The 17,057-nt window shown below is 38.0% G+C and overlaps 2 protein-coding genes across 2 annotated transcripts in view; both read right to left on the bottom strand.

The window, feature by feature from the left end:
- MATN2 (matrilin 2) overlaps positions 1-17,057 on the bottom strand; it is a 205,077-nt gene that overhangs the window by 151,536 nt on the left and 36,484 nt on the right. The window lies entirely within an intron of this gene.
- ERICH5 (glutamate rich 5) lies at positions 3,094-12,561 on the bottom strand. The gene is made up of 5 exons (XM_081953360.1): positions 12,377-12,561; positions 12,031-12,225; positions 10,309-10,800; positions 8,856-8,972; positions 3,094-4,029 (listed from the first exon to the last, which is right to left on the bottom strand). The coding sequence occupies exons 2-5, from the start codon at positions 12,119-12,121 to the stop codon at positions 4,010-4,012; spliced, it is 720 nt and encodes a 239-aa protein (XP_081809486.1). The 5' UTR covers positions 12,122-12,225; positions 12,377-12,561; the 3' UTR covers positions 3,094-4,009.

The raw sequence follows: 17,057 nt of genomic DNA, 5'->3' as shown, positions 1-17,057 counted from the left end.
AAGAAACAGAAGGGGTATCATTACCAAAGATTACTACTAATGTCCCAGAGGTTGTGGATAATATCTTCCTAAATACAGATAATCCTTGACTTACAACCACAATTAAGCCAAAATTTCTGCTAAGTGAGATGTTTGTTAAATGAGTTTTGTCCCATTTTACGACTTTCCTTGCCACGGTTGTTAAGTGAATCACTGCACGTGTTAAAATATTAACACAATTGTTAAAGTGAATCTGGCTTCCCCATTGACTTTGCTTGTCTGAAGGGTGCAAAAAGTGATCACATGACCCTGGGACACTGCAACTATCATAAATGAGTCAGTTGCCAAGCATAAGTTGACTGACCTGAATTTCCCTCCCCTCACTTGTGAATGGATCAAAGACTTCCTGACGGATCGTCCACAAACAGTAAGGGTTGGGTCCTTTACATCTTCCACGCTGAAGCTCAGCACAGGCTCCCCTCAGGGCTGTGTGCTCAGCCCATACCTGTACTCGCTGTATACATGATTGCATATCCTCTGATCCATCCAACCTCATAATAAAGTTTGCAGACGACACAATAGTGCTGGGTCTCATAACTGGAGGGGACGAATCAGCATACAGGGAAGAAGTCCAGAAGGTATCCCGCATGGTGCTCAAGAAACAACTTACATCTAAGTACTAGTAAGACAAAGGAGATGGTGCTAGATTTCCGGAAGCACAGAGAGGAACCTGCCCCACTTTATATTGAGGGGGGCTGTGTGGAGAGGGTTTACTCTTTTAAATTCTTGGGAGTGCTTATTAGTCAAGATCTCACCTGGAAAAGCAACACGTCTCTGGTGATTGGCAAGACCCAACAGAGACTTCATTTCCTTAGAGTCCTGCGAAAAAAATCAGGCGGAACAATGGCTGATGACCTCTTTCTATCGGTCCACCATAGAAAGTGTCCTCACATATTGTATTACAGTATGGTATGCTGGTTTAACAGCTGCGGACAGGAAGGCACTACAGAGAGTGATCAATTCAGCACAAGAAACCATTGGTTGCCCTCTGACACCACTGGATGACATCGCCAGATCTCGCTGCTTTAGCAGAGTAAGGAAGATACTCAGAGATTATTCACACCCTGGTCAGTGTCTCTGCACTTCTGCCATCAGGCAGAAGACATCAAAGTATAGCCAGCCAAACCAACAGGTTTAAAGATAGTTTCTATCCTTGGGCTGTGAGACTTTTAAATACAACCACAATCACTCCATGCACACGCTAGGTTTTTTTTCTTTTTCTTTCTTTTTTTCTTTCTGTTATAATTTTGCACCAGTGAGGTTAAAACCAATTTTGTTGTATTTAAGTACAATGACAATAAAGGCAACAGTAAAAATAAAAATAGGGTTTTCTGCCTGCATGGTCTTCTGTGATAAGCCGAAGGACAGAAAGAGGGAGCAGTGACCTTCCTCCCATATTTAGTCATACCAGGGGTTGTAACACAAATACATACATACATACATACATACATACATACATACATACATACATACATACATATGTTGTATTTGTACTGATAAATAAAGGGAGACTAGTATAGATCTATTTCGAGCTAATTAGCTCTCATCAGTTAGCCGTATTTAGTCATTAGCTCTCATCAGCAGCTATATTTAGTCATACCAGGGGTTGTAACACAAATACATTATATATATATATATATATATATATATATATATATATATATATATATATATATATATATATATATATATATATATATATATATATACATACATACATACATACATACATACATATACATATACAACATATATACATACATACATACATACATACATACATATATATATATATATATACATACATACATATCTGAATTTTGATCACACGACTGGAGATGTTGCAAGGCTCCTAAGTCTGAAAAATGGTCACAAGTCACTTTTTTTCAGTGCCGTTGTAACTTTGAATGGTCTCTAAATGAACTGTTGTAAATTGAGGACTACCTGTAAAATTCTTCAAATAATCTGAGATTTGCTAGAAAAGTAACTAAACTTTGGATTGATTTGGGTGGATTGATTTCTCTTGCTGACAGTTTAATTTTTCAGAACATTGGCAAAACAAGGTGGTCAACTCTCCTGACCTAATCTTGATCAACAAGGAATTGGTCAACTGATTGAAGCTTTTAGGCATTTTGAAAGAAAGCAACCATATCAAAGAGTTAACTCGGGAGGAAATGTGAGACGTCAGTCCCATATCTTGGATTTAGATGAAAGATGAGAAGATATCACCTTGAAATTCTGCACCATGCGCGCTCTGGGCAGCTAAGTTCAGCCTTTTTAAAAGCCATTTTTCGCCCACCCAGGCTCCAGAGGCTGGGGAGGGCAAAAAGAGCCTCCCACCACCGGAGGCCTCCGAAGGCTTCAAGAGCTTCCTGAAGCCTCCGGAGCGCAAAAAACCTGGCCCTATGGGCAAACTGGAAGTTCAGGAATGGACTTCCGGTTTGCTCGTAGGGTCGGTTTAAGCCCTCCAGAGCCTTCAGGGACCTTCAGGAGGCTTCCTCCAGAGCCTTCAGGGAAGCCTCCTGAAAGTCCCTGAAGGCTCCAGAGGACTAAAAATGGCCCTACGAGCAAACCAGAAGTGACTTCCGGTTTGCTTGTAGGGTTGTTTTTTGCCCCTCGGAGGCTTCAGGGAAGCCGCCTGAAGGTCCCTGAAGCCTTTGGAGGGTCTCCGGGGAGCGGGGGAGACTGTTTTTGCCTTCCCCAGGCCCCTTTAAAGCCTCTGGAGCCTGGGGAGGGCGAAAAAAGCTTGCAAAAAAAGGGGATGAGCGCCTGTCATGTGCCATGCACACTTGGGGGGTCGTGCATTGCATTATGGGTGCGGCACGCCCACGCACGACCCCTCTGCGCTCCCCCCACTTATGGCACATGAGCCAGAAAAGGTTCGCCATCGCTGTCCTATAAGATGTCTTCCATTTCATAAATTGCATGATTCTAAAATCTATCAGTTACAACAACTTTCTGCTTTCCTGTGTTGTACCAAATGTGTAAGTTAATACATTTTCTTCAATACCCATAGATATTTACCCATATTTGGACAAAATTATCATATTCCACAAATATATTATTTATTTCAAAGTTTAAGGTTACATTTTAGAGACATTTGAGAAGGCTTATGAGACCAACCATATCACACAAATAGCAGCAAAGAATAAATGTGTTTTTGAAAATGAGTGAAGCACAGCTCTGCTCACTTTATTGGTTGCATAGTTTAAAGAATACTGTAATCAATCATTTATTTCATTTTTAGCCTGACATTTGCAATATAATTGTTTTTTTTAGAAGGCTATCTCCTCTAATTTTTAAATATAAACATTCATACTACTGCTCATCTAAGTATTTTGAGGAGCACAATCACTGTTTTCATTAGTTTCAGGAAATAAAATTTGTATTTTCTTTCCTATACCATTTTGAAGGAATAGGATCCATGCTATAAATCAGCCTAACCCCATCTGGTCTCCTTCCAGATAAGAATTACAATTCTTACATGTTTACAAGAAACTTCATCTAAGAAATTTAATGTAATTAATCTGCAAAAACTCCACTGGATTTTGGTCATTTTCACCCTAGTTTAGACCATATACATTCTTAGATCTAAGATTATAATCACATTTACAATTTATATTATTTGTGCTATATTATCCTTCATATTTATTTTCTACCTAAAGCAAGTAAAAGTGTTCTGCAATTTGTAGTTCCATTTGAAAGAATAGCAGGAGGCATTTTCTGGCAGGTGTGATGGTTTAACAACGGAGTTCCCTCAGTGGTGCCTTGGCAACTTGATTTTTCCATTAAAATTTCTTAAAATGGTTTTCACTTAGCATTCAGTAGTTGTGATAGGTTTTTACAAGCTTTTATAAAAACTAGATTTTTGTTTGTCAAACAGAAATATAAATTTTAACTGAGCGATCAAGGATAAGGTCCAGCCAGAAGCCATACATTTTAGCCATGAAGTGCAGCCAGAAGCCCTGGGTCATTCCTCATTGGCTTGTTCTGTAATATAAACACAAAATTTAAAAAGTGATAAAGGTCTTCAAGTGAATAATTTTTGAAGTAAAGGTAATGCACATACCATGAAAATTTGTAAGTGCTTTTCATGTAAAAAACAAAAAAAATAGAATAAGCTTTTTAAAAAGATCAATTTCAGATTGGAAATAGAGATCTTGAATAGAATCCTAAACCAATTTAGACCCTAAAGCTGAACAGAAAGAAGAGATTCTGGAGGCGGGGCTTGACGTCGCAACGACATGACATGCAATCTTGGGGCTCCAGGATTGCTGTTGATATAGCTGTTCCTGGACGGTCCTTTTGGACCTAAACTGTTCTGAAGGAACAGTGATAGAGAAGAGCATGTCCTGCTGATCTCAGGCACATCGCAAAGTTCCTGATTGATCCAAGAGAAAGCTTTTTTTGCTAGCTACAAGAGAAACAGCCAAAATGGCTGCAGAAGGTTGGGACAAGCCCCTGAAATAGAAGCAGTACAGGAGAGACAGTGTGTCAAAATGATGAGAATTTTTTTATTATTAGAGAAGGGGAAATCCAAAAGACTTGGAGTTTAAAATAAAATTGAAGACAGAAGAAAATAAGCGGCGAATTAACTCTGGTTTAAAACTATTGTGTTATCTTTTCTACCTTAACTTTGTTTGTTTTTTATGGATGGACTTTTTATAAATGCCTCTTACTTTTAAACTGGGCTGGTCTCTTTTTTTCCTTCTTCCTCTATACTTTTTCCATTTTTTTGTATTGTGGATTAAAAGTTTCTTCCCTCGTAAGGCTTGGACGGAGCTAATTTTTAAACCTTTTTTTCCCTCTTCCGGAGCTTGGAGTTTACAGAGAGAGGCAAAAATAGATGGAAAAGAGGTAACACTGCCATCTAGTGGCTAGAGGCTTGGCAATATCTGATATTACAAAGCTATAAGCTTTGTTTACTGAAAGGGTCAGTGGAAAATGTTTTGTTTATACAGGTGTTCCTTTGAAGGAAAGAGAAAGCTTTGATTTGAAAAACACTGAATTTTTTTTAACCTAAAAAGTCTCGGATGTTTTGGCAATGTTTATAACCTGGAAAATGGCACAACGTGAAGAAGAAAAGGCACTAACTTTGCAAATAATTTTCTTAGAAATTCAAAAAGTTTTAATAATAACAGAGAGAATTGAAGAGACTTGAAATTATAGATCAAAATACAGAAAGTACAGCGACAGTGATGAAGTTTGATGACAGAGCTCAAAAAATCACAGACATATGAAAGTGATAAGAAAATTGTTGACACTGACAACAAACTGAGAGTGGAGGGAAATGACAAGTGTGAAATATGGATAGGAGAGATCGATGAACTGGAACTTTATTTCAGATGTCAGAACATAGATGTAGAAAGGAGAGAAAATTTGGCAGAAATAATGAGCATAATCTCGGCAGAAGCACTAATGATAACAAAAGTTAAGCTGATAAAAGGAGCAGATAGAGGGTTTCGAATCCTTATAAGACATGCAATGAACAACAAGTTCTTAAGAGAAGTCCACATAAGATTTATCAAAAAAACACTTAGAATACAGACTTTACAAATGGCAAGAAATATTGGACTACACTATTTCTGGAAGGATACAGGATGATGAACTGAAACGTCACAATAAATTTTAGCTAAATGTAGTTAAATTTTGAGTGCTACGTACAATGTAATAATAGCTATAGTCAAATAAATGATTAATAATGATAACAAAGCATTTATATATACTAGATTGATAATATGAAATGTTATACAAACTAAGTGAGGATTATGGAGATGATGTTGAAAAGCCTTTTTATAAAAGATTCTATATAGAATAGAATATAAAGATGTAATATCACTGGATGATTTCAGGATGATGTAATAAAATGTCATAATATAAATTTACTTTAAATTTAATATGCCTTATGTTGAAAGGATGTAATAATAGCTAGGCTTAATGGATGTTTAATAATTACAACCATTTCTATACATGTACATTAGATTAATAATACTAATAATGGGGAAAAAACATGGAATTGAAATAATAGAATTACTTAGAATAGGATAAAAAAATAACTATTATTGGATATATTGAAGATGATATAATGAATCATTATAATATTAATGGTTATATATTTAGAATATCCTGTCTAAAATGGAGAGACAATAGAGATAGTCAAACAAAGGAAGCTTAATAACAATGTATACAAAGATATCTTGATTGACAATATGTGAATTTTAATAAAATTCAAGTGATGACTATGGAAAGGACCCTAACCTTGTAACCAATCGACACACTGTATGTAGTTGAAGAGGCTTTTGTTATATGTGTTGTGTGTTTGTGTTTGTTTGAAAATAAAATTTTTATTAAAAAAAAGAAAGAGATTCTAAAACTGAATAGATAATCTAGATATCCAACTAGATCAAGGATGGATAATTTGTGGCACTCCAAACATTTCTAAAAGAGAACCAGTTTGATGTAAAGGTTAAAGTAACAGGCTAAAAATCAAGAGACTGAATTATAGTTCCACTTTAGGCAAAAAACTGACTGGGTGACCAGTCACTCTCTCCACACAATGGCAAATCACTTCTGAAATCTTGCCAAGAAAATGGCAGGGACATGTTCAGGCAGTTGTTAGGAGCTAGCACAGATTTGGAGGTACCCCCAAAAAATTATTTTATGAACTCCAGCCTCCAGTCTACTCAGCATAACCAAAGACCAATTCCTACCTTAGAGGCCTATATGCTCTCACCGGGTAAAGGAGATCACTCCTTCGCTCAGGGAGGGAGCGATAGAAGACAGTCTAGTGGAAACAATCCAGGTTGTAGTTCATTAAAAAGAAATTTGAAATAAAATTGTGTGTGCATGTGTGTTTGTGTATCTGCACTGTGGTAGCATGTAGCCAACCCTTATGGGTCCTAGTTAGTACTTTGATGGGAGACAGTTACCCTTTTTCCTCCCTGAAATAATTTTAAAAAGAAGGAAGCCTTTGCTATCAGAAACAATAAAAAGATATCAAAGAACAAGAACTGCTTGTTCTTTTTTGTTTGTCTTTACTTGCTTTGACTTCCAGGAAGTCAGATGAGTGAGAATGGGAAATCTCAAAGCTATAGCAATAATCTGATTCTTACTAAAACAAGTTTGGCAAATAGTAACTATGGAATTTAGAGTGTTTAATTAAGCATCTCATTTTCCAAGTACTTCCTGCTATTATTATCAGCTAGTTGGTTTACATCAGAAGGCTATGCTTTCCCTTTTAAAACAGCATCCTGACTGAACAATAGTGTGAGGGTGTAGGAACCAAATGCTAAATCTGTCCAATTTGCAGCTTGCTTTGATGCAGCCTTTCCCCAATATCCATTACAGTATTTCTTTCCTATGGTGCTAAAAAATTTTCAACAATGATCTTTGGAGGGGAGTGATGAGGAGGATTATAGGGGGGGAAAGGAATGACACAAGTAAAGGAAGGTGGAAATCTGAAGGGGCTAACAAGTCACAAGTCAAACATGAACCAGCAGTCTCCTGTACTGCTAAAACAAAAGCAATTACTGTGTTAACAGGAGCATTAATGCTTAGCTCATTGGGATTTAATTGTAGCATTTACGTTACCTTATTCAAACATCATTTATAATTTTTGTCTATTTCTGGATACCCCAGTTCAAAAAAGACAATGAATTCAGAGAAAGGCTACGAAAATGGTGAGTCTTGAAATCAAGCATTTTGAGGAACAGTTAAAGCAGGGGTGTCAAACTCATGTCGTCACGGTATCATCACATGACATATCACAACTTTTCCCCCTTCGCTAAACCGGGCTTAGGCGTGGCCAGTGCATGATGCATCCAGCCCGCAGGCTGTGAGTTTGACAACCCTGAGTTAAAGGGTCTGGGAATGTTTAGGTTACCAAAAAAAATAGATTAGGAGAAATATGACAGCAGTCTTCAAATAAAGACTTGTCACACAGAAGAGGTAATGGACGTATACAGGTAGCTATTGACATGACTGTTACTGAGCATTGAGTGAATTATAATTATTGCGTTGTGCTGGTCATTAAGCAGATTGTGACTGGGACTGATTTTATGACTTCTTTTGTGACAGTCATTAAGCAAATACTGCAGTCAGAAAGTGAACCTATTTTTTGCAATGGGTGTCTTCGCCAGAAACGTAAAGTAAATGCCAGTTTCTGGTAAAAAAATAAATAAATTGTGAATTGTGATCACAGGACTGCAGGACGCTGCAAAGTCAATAAATGTGGACTAATTACCGAGTGCCCAGAATAGTCATGTGACTGGGGTTAGTGAGATGGATGGCATCTGTTAGAACTTTGAATCTAGGTTGTAACTAGTCTGGGAGCTACTTACTTGAATGGTCACTAAGGAAGCAGTCACAAGTTGAGGCCTACCTGTTCTCCCTTGCCTCAGAGGGCAGGACCAGAACTAGTAAGTTAAAACTACAAGGAAAGAGGTTCAAGCCAGATATGAAAAGGCTATTTCTGAATGTACATAGGCTATCACATAAAGTGATGATCTTTTTGCTGGAGATCTTTAAACAGGGCAAAAAGATATATTTATAGTGCACTGAACAAGAGGTGAGACCATATGACTTTTAAGGTCATGTCCATCTATGATTCATCCTATATCTCTAGTTCCCTTTTGAATATGCTTATTCATCATGCCTTCTGAAACACTTTCTCAAAGAAATTCCCAGCAAATATACCTATCAATTCACAGGCTGCTAACCTGACTATCTGCTGTAGAACACACAAGAATATCAATACAATATACTGCGTTCGTAATATATTACATTGTATTACATTTTTGTGTTCTCCATCAACATACCTATCTCCGTGACCAGTGTAGCTTCTCTGGTTTCTTCTTTTGTTTCCGAGGCCCCAGGTATTATCTCGTGGTGTGTCTCAGTTTCCACCTTTTCTCCTGCCTCACCTGGTACAGTAACTATAGAGATCAAGGCAAGGAACACTGAAAAGAGCACTAAGTGTCTCAACAAACTACAGATGTTACTCTTTCAGCCATAGATTTTCTTTAACTAGGAAAAAGCACAAGTGATACCTAGTATTGCTGCTGAGATATAGGTACTTGTTTCTTAGAAATTTAGTCGCGAAAGGCTCTTTTTTTATCATTGCAACAATTTGTATCCTTCATTTAGCTTTTTTTTGTGGCTGAAAAAAAATTGGTAAAACTACTTAGAAATTAAATTACTAAAGCTATATTAAACCATTTTGATTTATTGGCATTCTAAGTCAAAATATGTAAATGCACATAGATCGAATTCCCATTCCCTAAAAAAGTATCTACTTTGTTCAAGTAATTCAATAAAATACTACAGATGCTGTTTCCAGCAGAACACATTTTTCATAGATCCAGTCATACTGATACAGTATAAGAATCTATATTTGTAGGTCACAATTATCTTTAAAAAAGAGTTTGTTGGGTCTTATGTAAAAATGCAGGATCACTATTACTTCCTCTTTTCCATGATCATCTCAATTTCTATGCATTCTTAGAGTGAACAAGATGTACCATAAATCAACGCAATATGGCACTTTGGGGGGGAAATGGATTCCAGTAGTCTAAACCAGGGGTCTCCAACCTTGGCAACTTTAAGACTTGTGGACTTCAACTCCCAGAATTCCTCAGCCAGCATCGCTGGCTGAGGAATTCTGGGAGTTGAAGTCCACAAGTCTTAAAGTTGCCAAGGTTGGAGACCCCTGGACTCTAAACCAAACAACACATGTATTTTGGGTCAACAATTCATACAAGCATGGGAATAATTGTATCTGACCTGAAATACAATATTATCCTTAGCAATGAGCAAATCCATTTCTATATTAGAGATGGTTACTCCTATTTGCATATATTCTCTAAATATACTGCTAGATAGAGCTTTCCCACCTAAAATTACTATCTAATTACCACTTTATCTGGTAAGTTATTGGAGGGAGGAACAAACAAGGAAAAATTAACACCTGATAGCACGCGGTCATTTAATCTTGAACAGCTATTATACCTTTATATTACTTTTCCAAGATAAATTATTGTTATTACTTTTAAATACTCAAATATTTGCTCAAATCCACTGAACAAAATTTTCTGTTCCCAAGCAGAGGACCAAGAAAGTTAAGGGCAATATGCTGACTCTGTAAACTGCTTAGAGAGTGGGCTATAAAGCACTGTGAAGCAAATATATAAGTGTAAGCACTATTGCTATTCACGCATAAAAATAATTGCTTGAACCTGTCCCTTGAAATTGTTGCAAAGGAATATTTATTACCCTCTGTTAGCTGTTCCTCTTCATCCATAAGCAGTTCCGTCACGATTTCTGTTACAAAACATCGAATTTCCTCTGTTGAAGGCTCAGGTGTGCCCCCTTCTGAGGTTTTGGTAGGTTCAGGCTTCTTATCATGGAGAGATTCTGAAGGTGAAGAACCAGCAGCTTCTGCGGCAACTTGAGGATTGCTAGCCAACTCTGTTGACTCTACAGCCTGAGGCCCACCAGCTTCAATGAAGTCTAAAGATAAGCATTGACTTCTGTCAAACTTTTCTTCTGATGCCATTAGCTGAGGCTCTGTACCCTCAGGATCTACTCTGTGACAGGTAGAAAGGTCACATTTTGTTATTTCCTGAATCAAAGCATCAGACTCCTCTTTACAGAGATCCTCATCTGTTTTTTTCCAAGAAGATCCAAGCTTCACCTCCTCTAGGGGTTCAAGTTTAGTCTGGTCAGATCCTGTGTCATTTTTATCTGTGATAGGCAAGCTGTCATCTGATTTCCCAGTGTTGATGAAATGTGTGTTTTAAAGAAGAAAAAGAGAGAAACAGAAATAAATATTTGTGGCCATTTTTAATAATGGAATTACCTTTTTATGAATATTTTGCATTTTGTTTCCTTCTGAATTTGCTATTTATTCACCTCTCATCCTACCCATATGATATATTATGAAACTTATGAAAAGGTTATTCTTAAAGGTACCACATGTTGCTTTGCTATAACTAATCGCTGGGGAATAATACAGACAGAACTGCATGTATTTTAAATACATGTATATCACTGTGGTTACAAATAGGTAAATGAGCTAAGGCTCGGTTTTTCTGAGGACATCAGGCTGATCTTCTTCCTATGTTCAGAAAAATGCCGAAACTGTTCCATAAGGAATAGTACAAGATTCAGCCATCTGTGCTTTCATGTTTGTTTGATCTTTGATTTCCCTGTTACTTAGTGTTTATCCCATTTTCTACACAAGTCGATTTGGAAGAAAGCATATCTTTACATAATTATCTTTAAAACTATTACATAATCCTCATTAGTTTCAGTACAATTCATCTCAACATTTTAGCAATTCCAGTTCAACCATTGTTTTTCGTGATTTGGCAGAAAATGCTGAAAATAAACACTTAAGGACAAACAACTTGCAAGAGAGCAATATGTCATTATTGATTAGTGAGAAATAAGGATGACAGCCCTATGCTAATTGGTTTAAATAGACTCAATTCAACAAAAAGAGCATTCATTCCTCAAGGTCTACTTGCACGTTTCTAGAATGGCATTTTATGACTAAGTCCACCCATAACGAATGATTACATGGTTTCCTCTTTAGATTTCTTCTATGTGCCACAGAGAAGGGACCAGAGCAAAGCTTCATTTTGCAATATGGGGGCCTGGAAATTACCTGCCCTCCGATGATGGAATGGGATACACAAAGGGGAAGTCAACTAGAGCAGCCAAGTTTAGGCGACGTAAGCAGCTCTTCAGTTGCAGACGTTGGAGGGGGGGTGGGGGGTGGGACAGGCTGCATTTCCTAAAATCGTACTTTCTCCGCGTTGATTTAGCTCTCTCTCCAGCCAGAATAAGCTTCTTTTCAGATTATCTCTTTTCCAGCCTTGAATGTCTCTCTCTCACACACACCCCTTCCCTCAAACTTCTTGAAGCGGCGCCTCTTGCGAGGGCGACTCCTCCACTCGGGCGCACGTTAAAAAAAAACCGCCGAGCACTCACCGCACTGGGGTAGCCCGTTGGCCTCCGGGGATTTGGGAGTTTGTCGGCCCAACTCCTTGACTTTGGTCTGAGCGCTGCTCGAGCACCCCATGGCGTGGTTATAGCACCGGCGGCTCCCAAGGGCGCCAGGTATCCAGGTGAGTCCTTCTCGGCTGTGGCTACAGGTGAGACCCCGGCGAGTCCGCTCTCCGCTTCCTGCCAGGGAAGGAAAACGCACAGGTGGTTCCTCCTCGGACCCGTAAAAAAGAAGAAGAAGAAGAAGAAGAAGAAGAAGAAGAAGAAGAAAAGCCCGGCCAAAGCGCACCCCTCCCTTCCCCTCCCGCGTTGTGCTGGCAGAGCAACTCACCCCTTGTCCGCTCGCGCGGGAGAGTGTTTATCGCTCCGGCTCGGTTGCCATAAGAACGGCTCAGTGAGGGGTAGTTTCCAACAAGGCTCCTCTCAGATTTTTGGCATGCCCGGCCTTGGTGCGGGGCGCAGGCGCGTCTGCGGCGGGACTGCAGGAGGGCGAGGGGGTTAATGGGAGCCACACGCGGCGATTCTGCTAAATGGGCTGAATGCAGCCTGCCCTGCCTGGGACGTTTCGCCAAGCGCTCCCTCCTCTAAGCCCCCTCCAAGTTGTGTTGATTCCAACCGATGCATACACAATCCCCAAATCCTTTCTGACCCGACGGGGGTAATTTTGAACAGCTCTTCGCTGCCTTTTCATAACGCCTCAGATCATCTGAATTAACCATCCCTTCAGTCAGTGTGCTCTATGCCTCCATAGCTATAACCCACTTTCCGCCACATATGTGGGCCTGTATTTCCTCAGCCAGGGAGGGCACATCCCGAAGTGCCAAACGCTCTCCTCTTTATTTTAGCTTGTCAAACGTGTACAAGATAACAGGTATAAGTATAAACATGGATATGAACAAAGGAAATGAGTACAAATAAATGGGGACAGTAGGACGGGGACGGAAGGCACTCTGGTGTGCTTATGCACGCCCCTGGCTGCCATGGGGGTGAATGTGATTCAAAAAACACCACCTCAGATTATTTGGGGCTGACCTGCCTGTGGGTAGTGCAATCCTTAACTAGCAACAAAGGACACTTAGGGAGCCTCTAAAAGTTACCTTTGGCAAGGCCAATACTACCTTTTATTGTTACTTTTCTTTTCTTTCATTATTTTTTCCCTATCATATTTTGATGACAGGGGCCTGTGGTGGGGTGCCATTTGCCACCACCACCCCATTCAGACAATAGGCCTATTGATTTAAACAGTTACACCTTTACTTGGTTGTTTGGTGACTTGGTCTGCATTGCTCAGGTACTGTAACCATTATGATTTAGGTTTTGAAAACTAGTTTATTTCCTGGTGAAAGAAAAGCAAAACAAATATTTCAGGTTCTTTAATTATCTTAAATAGCTGTTGCATCAGGTGGTCCATGTGGGTGATGCAGCTAGTAATTGTTTAACCTTCTGAACATTAGCAACTATCAGCCAAACAGATGGGAAATGTGGAACACACAAGCGGGAGGCAAGTTTGTACAAAACAGTTAATCCAAGGCAAACAGTTTTTGTTTTTGATTACAAAACATTCACATGCAATGCAAACATTAATGAATACTGTACAAAGTACACGACTCTTTCATATGTATGTAGTCATAAACATAAAAAGTAACACAGAAGCTATCTAAATATCTATTGAATATCTGTTGCATTCTACAAGTTGACTGATATAATTCATTATATTTCTACTATAGGCTGCTGATAAGTGATTTTTTTTGAGACGGAGTATGTTCTTGAAGGCCACAGTTGACTTCCTATGTTGCCAGTTGAATTTGAAGCCTATTTCAAGTTGCTCATAATCGTTTTTTCATGGGTGACAGGCCAACCAATTTTATAGTGTTCACTCTGTACCTTTAATTCAATGGAACACATTTTGCTGATCCTTCCCTTGGATACATCTGACACCAGTTGTTAATTCTGCTTGATTCATTATGTAGGTCATTCTGTGGAATTGGAATTAGAACAAGTCCTTTCCTTTAATTAGAGTTTACAAATTGGCTCAAAATATGTTAATTTTTTAACTGCTTAACTTTTTAAAACAATTTAATTATTTGAAAATATACATTGTTTTGATTTAATAATGCTTTTAACTTGTGGTGACGTCTATATTCTGGTGACTTCTATATTATAGAAGTCACCAGAAGCCATTAGAAGAGGTTTAATATGCTCTAAATAAATGAACGTGTATTTGTTAGGTTGCATTATCCATCTATTGACTGTATTTTATTTATTTGATTTGTATTTCACTTTTTTTTTGCAATGTACATAACGTTGACTCCTTTTATTTTCCTAACAACAATCCTATTAAGATGGGTTGGGCTGAGAGTGACTGATCCAAAGTCACCAGCTGGTTTCCATGCCAAAGGAAGAACAGTTAGTTTCGAGTCCAACATTTTAACTGCTATATCAAATTTTATATGGATGTTTCTGGCAGTTGATTAATATTTTTGTAGGTTTTGTCTATACTTCTGCAGTCTTTGCTTTATCAGTTTTATTTTTAATCTGTTTCCTGACTGGTGATAGAATGACAAAAATGCCAGTGTTGATTCAGCAGATTGCAACCTTCCAAAATTCTCATTGTGTTAGATTTGGAACAATGAGGTCTATTTGGTTTCTAGACCCTAAGTGAATAGAGCAGTACATGCATCAGAGGTAATTGAATGAGCATGTTTACACTTCTTTTATAAATGATAACTTATCATGAACCTCAGTCTGCCACTTTTAATCCTATAGGAAGAAAACTAATTAGTGTGGTTGCCAAAATGGAATTTTAATAAAGCCCTTTGGTTTGTTTGATGAGAGAAATGCATGAAAGAAATGTCCAATGTCTGCTACTTTTACAGAGTGTTTGGGGGGTTCTGACTATGGTATTAGGATAACAATGTTCACAGTGATAAAATACCAAGCAGAGTTGAAAAGTAGCAGAAGTAAGGTAAATGTACAGGCAGCCCAATTGGGACCAAACTTTCTGTTGTTAAACAAGGCAGCTGTTAAGTGAATCATGCAGTTGTTAAATGGATTCTGCTTCCACCGTTGATTTTGCTTGTTGGAAGGTGGCTGGGAAATGGGGTTCATATGACCCCAGGACACTGCAACTATCATAAATACATGACAATTGCCAAACACCAAAATTTTGATCATATGAATGTGGGGATGATTAAATGTCGAGGACTACCTGTAAATCAAACGAATAAATAATACAACTAACTTAAACAGCGCTTTTGTTTCCAACATCAACATACTTGTCCATTTGCAAACTAACAGATTTCAGAGTCTCATAGATTTGAGAAAATTAACCTGATAGCCTCACCTTCTCAGTGCTGATGCAACTGTCTTAATAGAATGAAGATATGTTGTTGCCCGAATTAAAAAAAAAAGATTCTTCCCCTTTTATATATAAAAGTTGAGTAGACTGATCATCAAACCTTACTGTCACTTTGACGATAAGAGAATATCCGCCACACTATTAGATGTGGTAGCCTGTTGTAGAAGGACCAGGACAGGATATGCATCAATACATTTAGCGGAAGGTATTTAGACTGAGTCCAAGCTATCATCGTTGTACAGGAATCCAAATGAATCCTTTGCTCCTAGTTAGAATTTTACCATTTTCACTTAGCAATTTTCTTTATTTTGAATAGATACATTATATTAGCTTTAGTTAAAATCCCAAGGCAATCTTTGAACATATATATTTATTCTATTCCTCTTGATCAAACTGTATTATTCGGTTACTGCAATCAAATAAGGGGAGTTATCAATCGGGTCTCTGACATACTGGTAAGACATTTATCTTCCTATATTAAGAATGCAGTGCCCACTAGAGGACAGCAGTTAGCCATCACTTGGCTGATCTCAAAAAGCTAAGCTATGTCTAGAAATCCTCTGCATATAAATATTTATAGTTATGATCCACTGATTATTTCCTAAAACAAAGTGAACAGCAAAAAATCTGGTGGGAAAGACATTTATTGTTAATCCAGGTTGGATTACAAAATAGGATGGTGGTTAGCATTTATGTTCAAAGGTGCTTCTTTGATAAGTTGGACAATACAAATTTTACATTCCACAATGTCTAAGTTATCAATTATTCATCCCTGTTTATAAAAATAATATGTTTTAGGTAGGACCAAAGTTTGATGGATCTCTTTAACTCAGATCTCACTATTTCATAGAGAACTGTTTCATTCTTCAATTTAGTACAATAATATTTTCAAAGTGGCTCATCTACCTTCCCCATTATGTTTCCGTTCTTTGATTTTCATGAATCTTGCCAAACACTTTTTCTAATCCCATACCCATTATCCTCCCCCCACAATATATATATATATATAATTTTGTTTCTACACTTTAACAAACATGCAGTTTTTGGAACAACATGACACAGATTTGCCATTGTGTTTTTCTATGATATCTTTTCATTGTTCAATCCAATCTGGAGAACTGCTGTTTACCCATTGTTTCTTTAGCAAGCTGGTCCCACTTAGCTTCCATGGCCAAAAGCTCCAACATGGTAGCACTTGTTGAGACAAAAATTTGTGTACTTCTACTCAAGGTAAGAGCCTGATGGAATGGTAATTTTAAGCTTAATTTGAAGAAAGCAGCAGAAATGTATGGATCTAGAATGGACTTTCCCTAGTTGCTGAGATCAAAGCAGATAGGGAACACAGCAGATACCGGTAATTAAATTAGAGACTTTGCTACCCAAATTCCTTTCCCCTAAAAACTGTGCCTTATCAATGAAAGTTAGAGAAACTGGGATTATCTTTTCCTAGCAATCACAATGCCCATCTTGTATGTCTACCTTTCAGTTTATACGGTGGTATCCACATTTTGGGTGTGTTTTTAACTGTTTACCAATGAAATTATACAGTACTTGTTAATGTCACAATTTCCCCATTGCAACGCTTTAAAACTCACTCCTTAAAACAAATCCATGCACATGTCCCTCAATCCAAATGCTCTCTATTTTGCAAATT

This window comes from Natrix helvetica (assembly GCF_964273705.1).
Source record: "Natrix helvetica genome assembly, chromosome: 4".
Taxonomy (NCBI): domain Eukaryota; kingdom Metazoa; phylum Chordata; class Lepidosauria; order Squamata; family Natricidae; genus Natrix; species Natrix helvetica.
The sequence above is the reverse complement of the archived record's forward strand: the minus strand, read 5'-3'. Positions and strand labels throughout refer to the sequence as shown.

Coding starts and splice junctions, on each gene's coding strand:
- ERICH5 (XM_081953360.1), bottom strand. CDS start 12,121: ATGGGGTGCTCGAGCAGCGCTCAGACCAAAGTCAAGGAGTTGGGCCGA. Junction 10,801..12,030: donor CAACGGGCTACCCCAGTGCG/GTGAGTGCTCGG, acceptor CTGGGAAATCAG/ATGACAGCTTGCCTATCACA. Junction 4,030..8,855: donor TACACTGGTCACGGAGATAG/GTATGTTGATGG, acceptor TTTATATTACAG/AACAAGCCAATGAGGAATGA.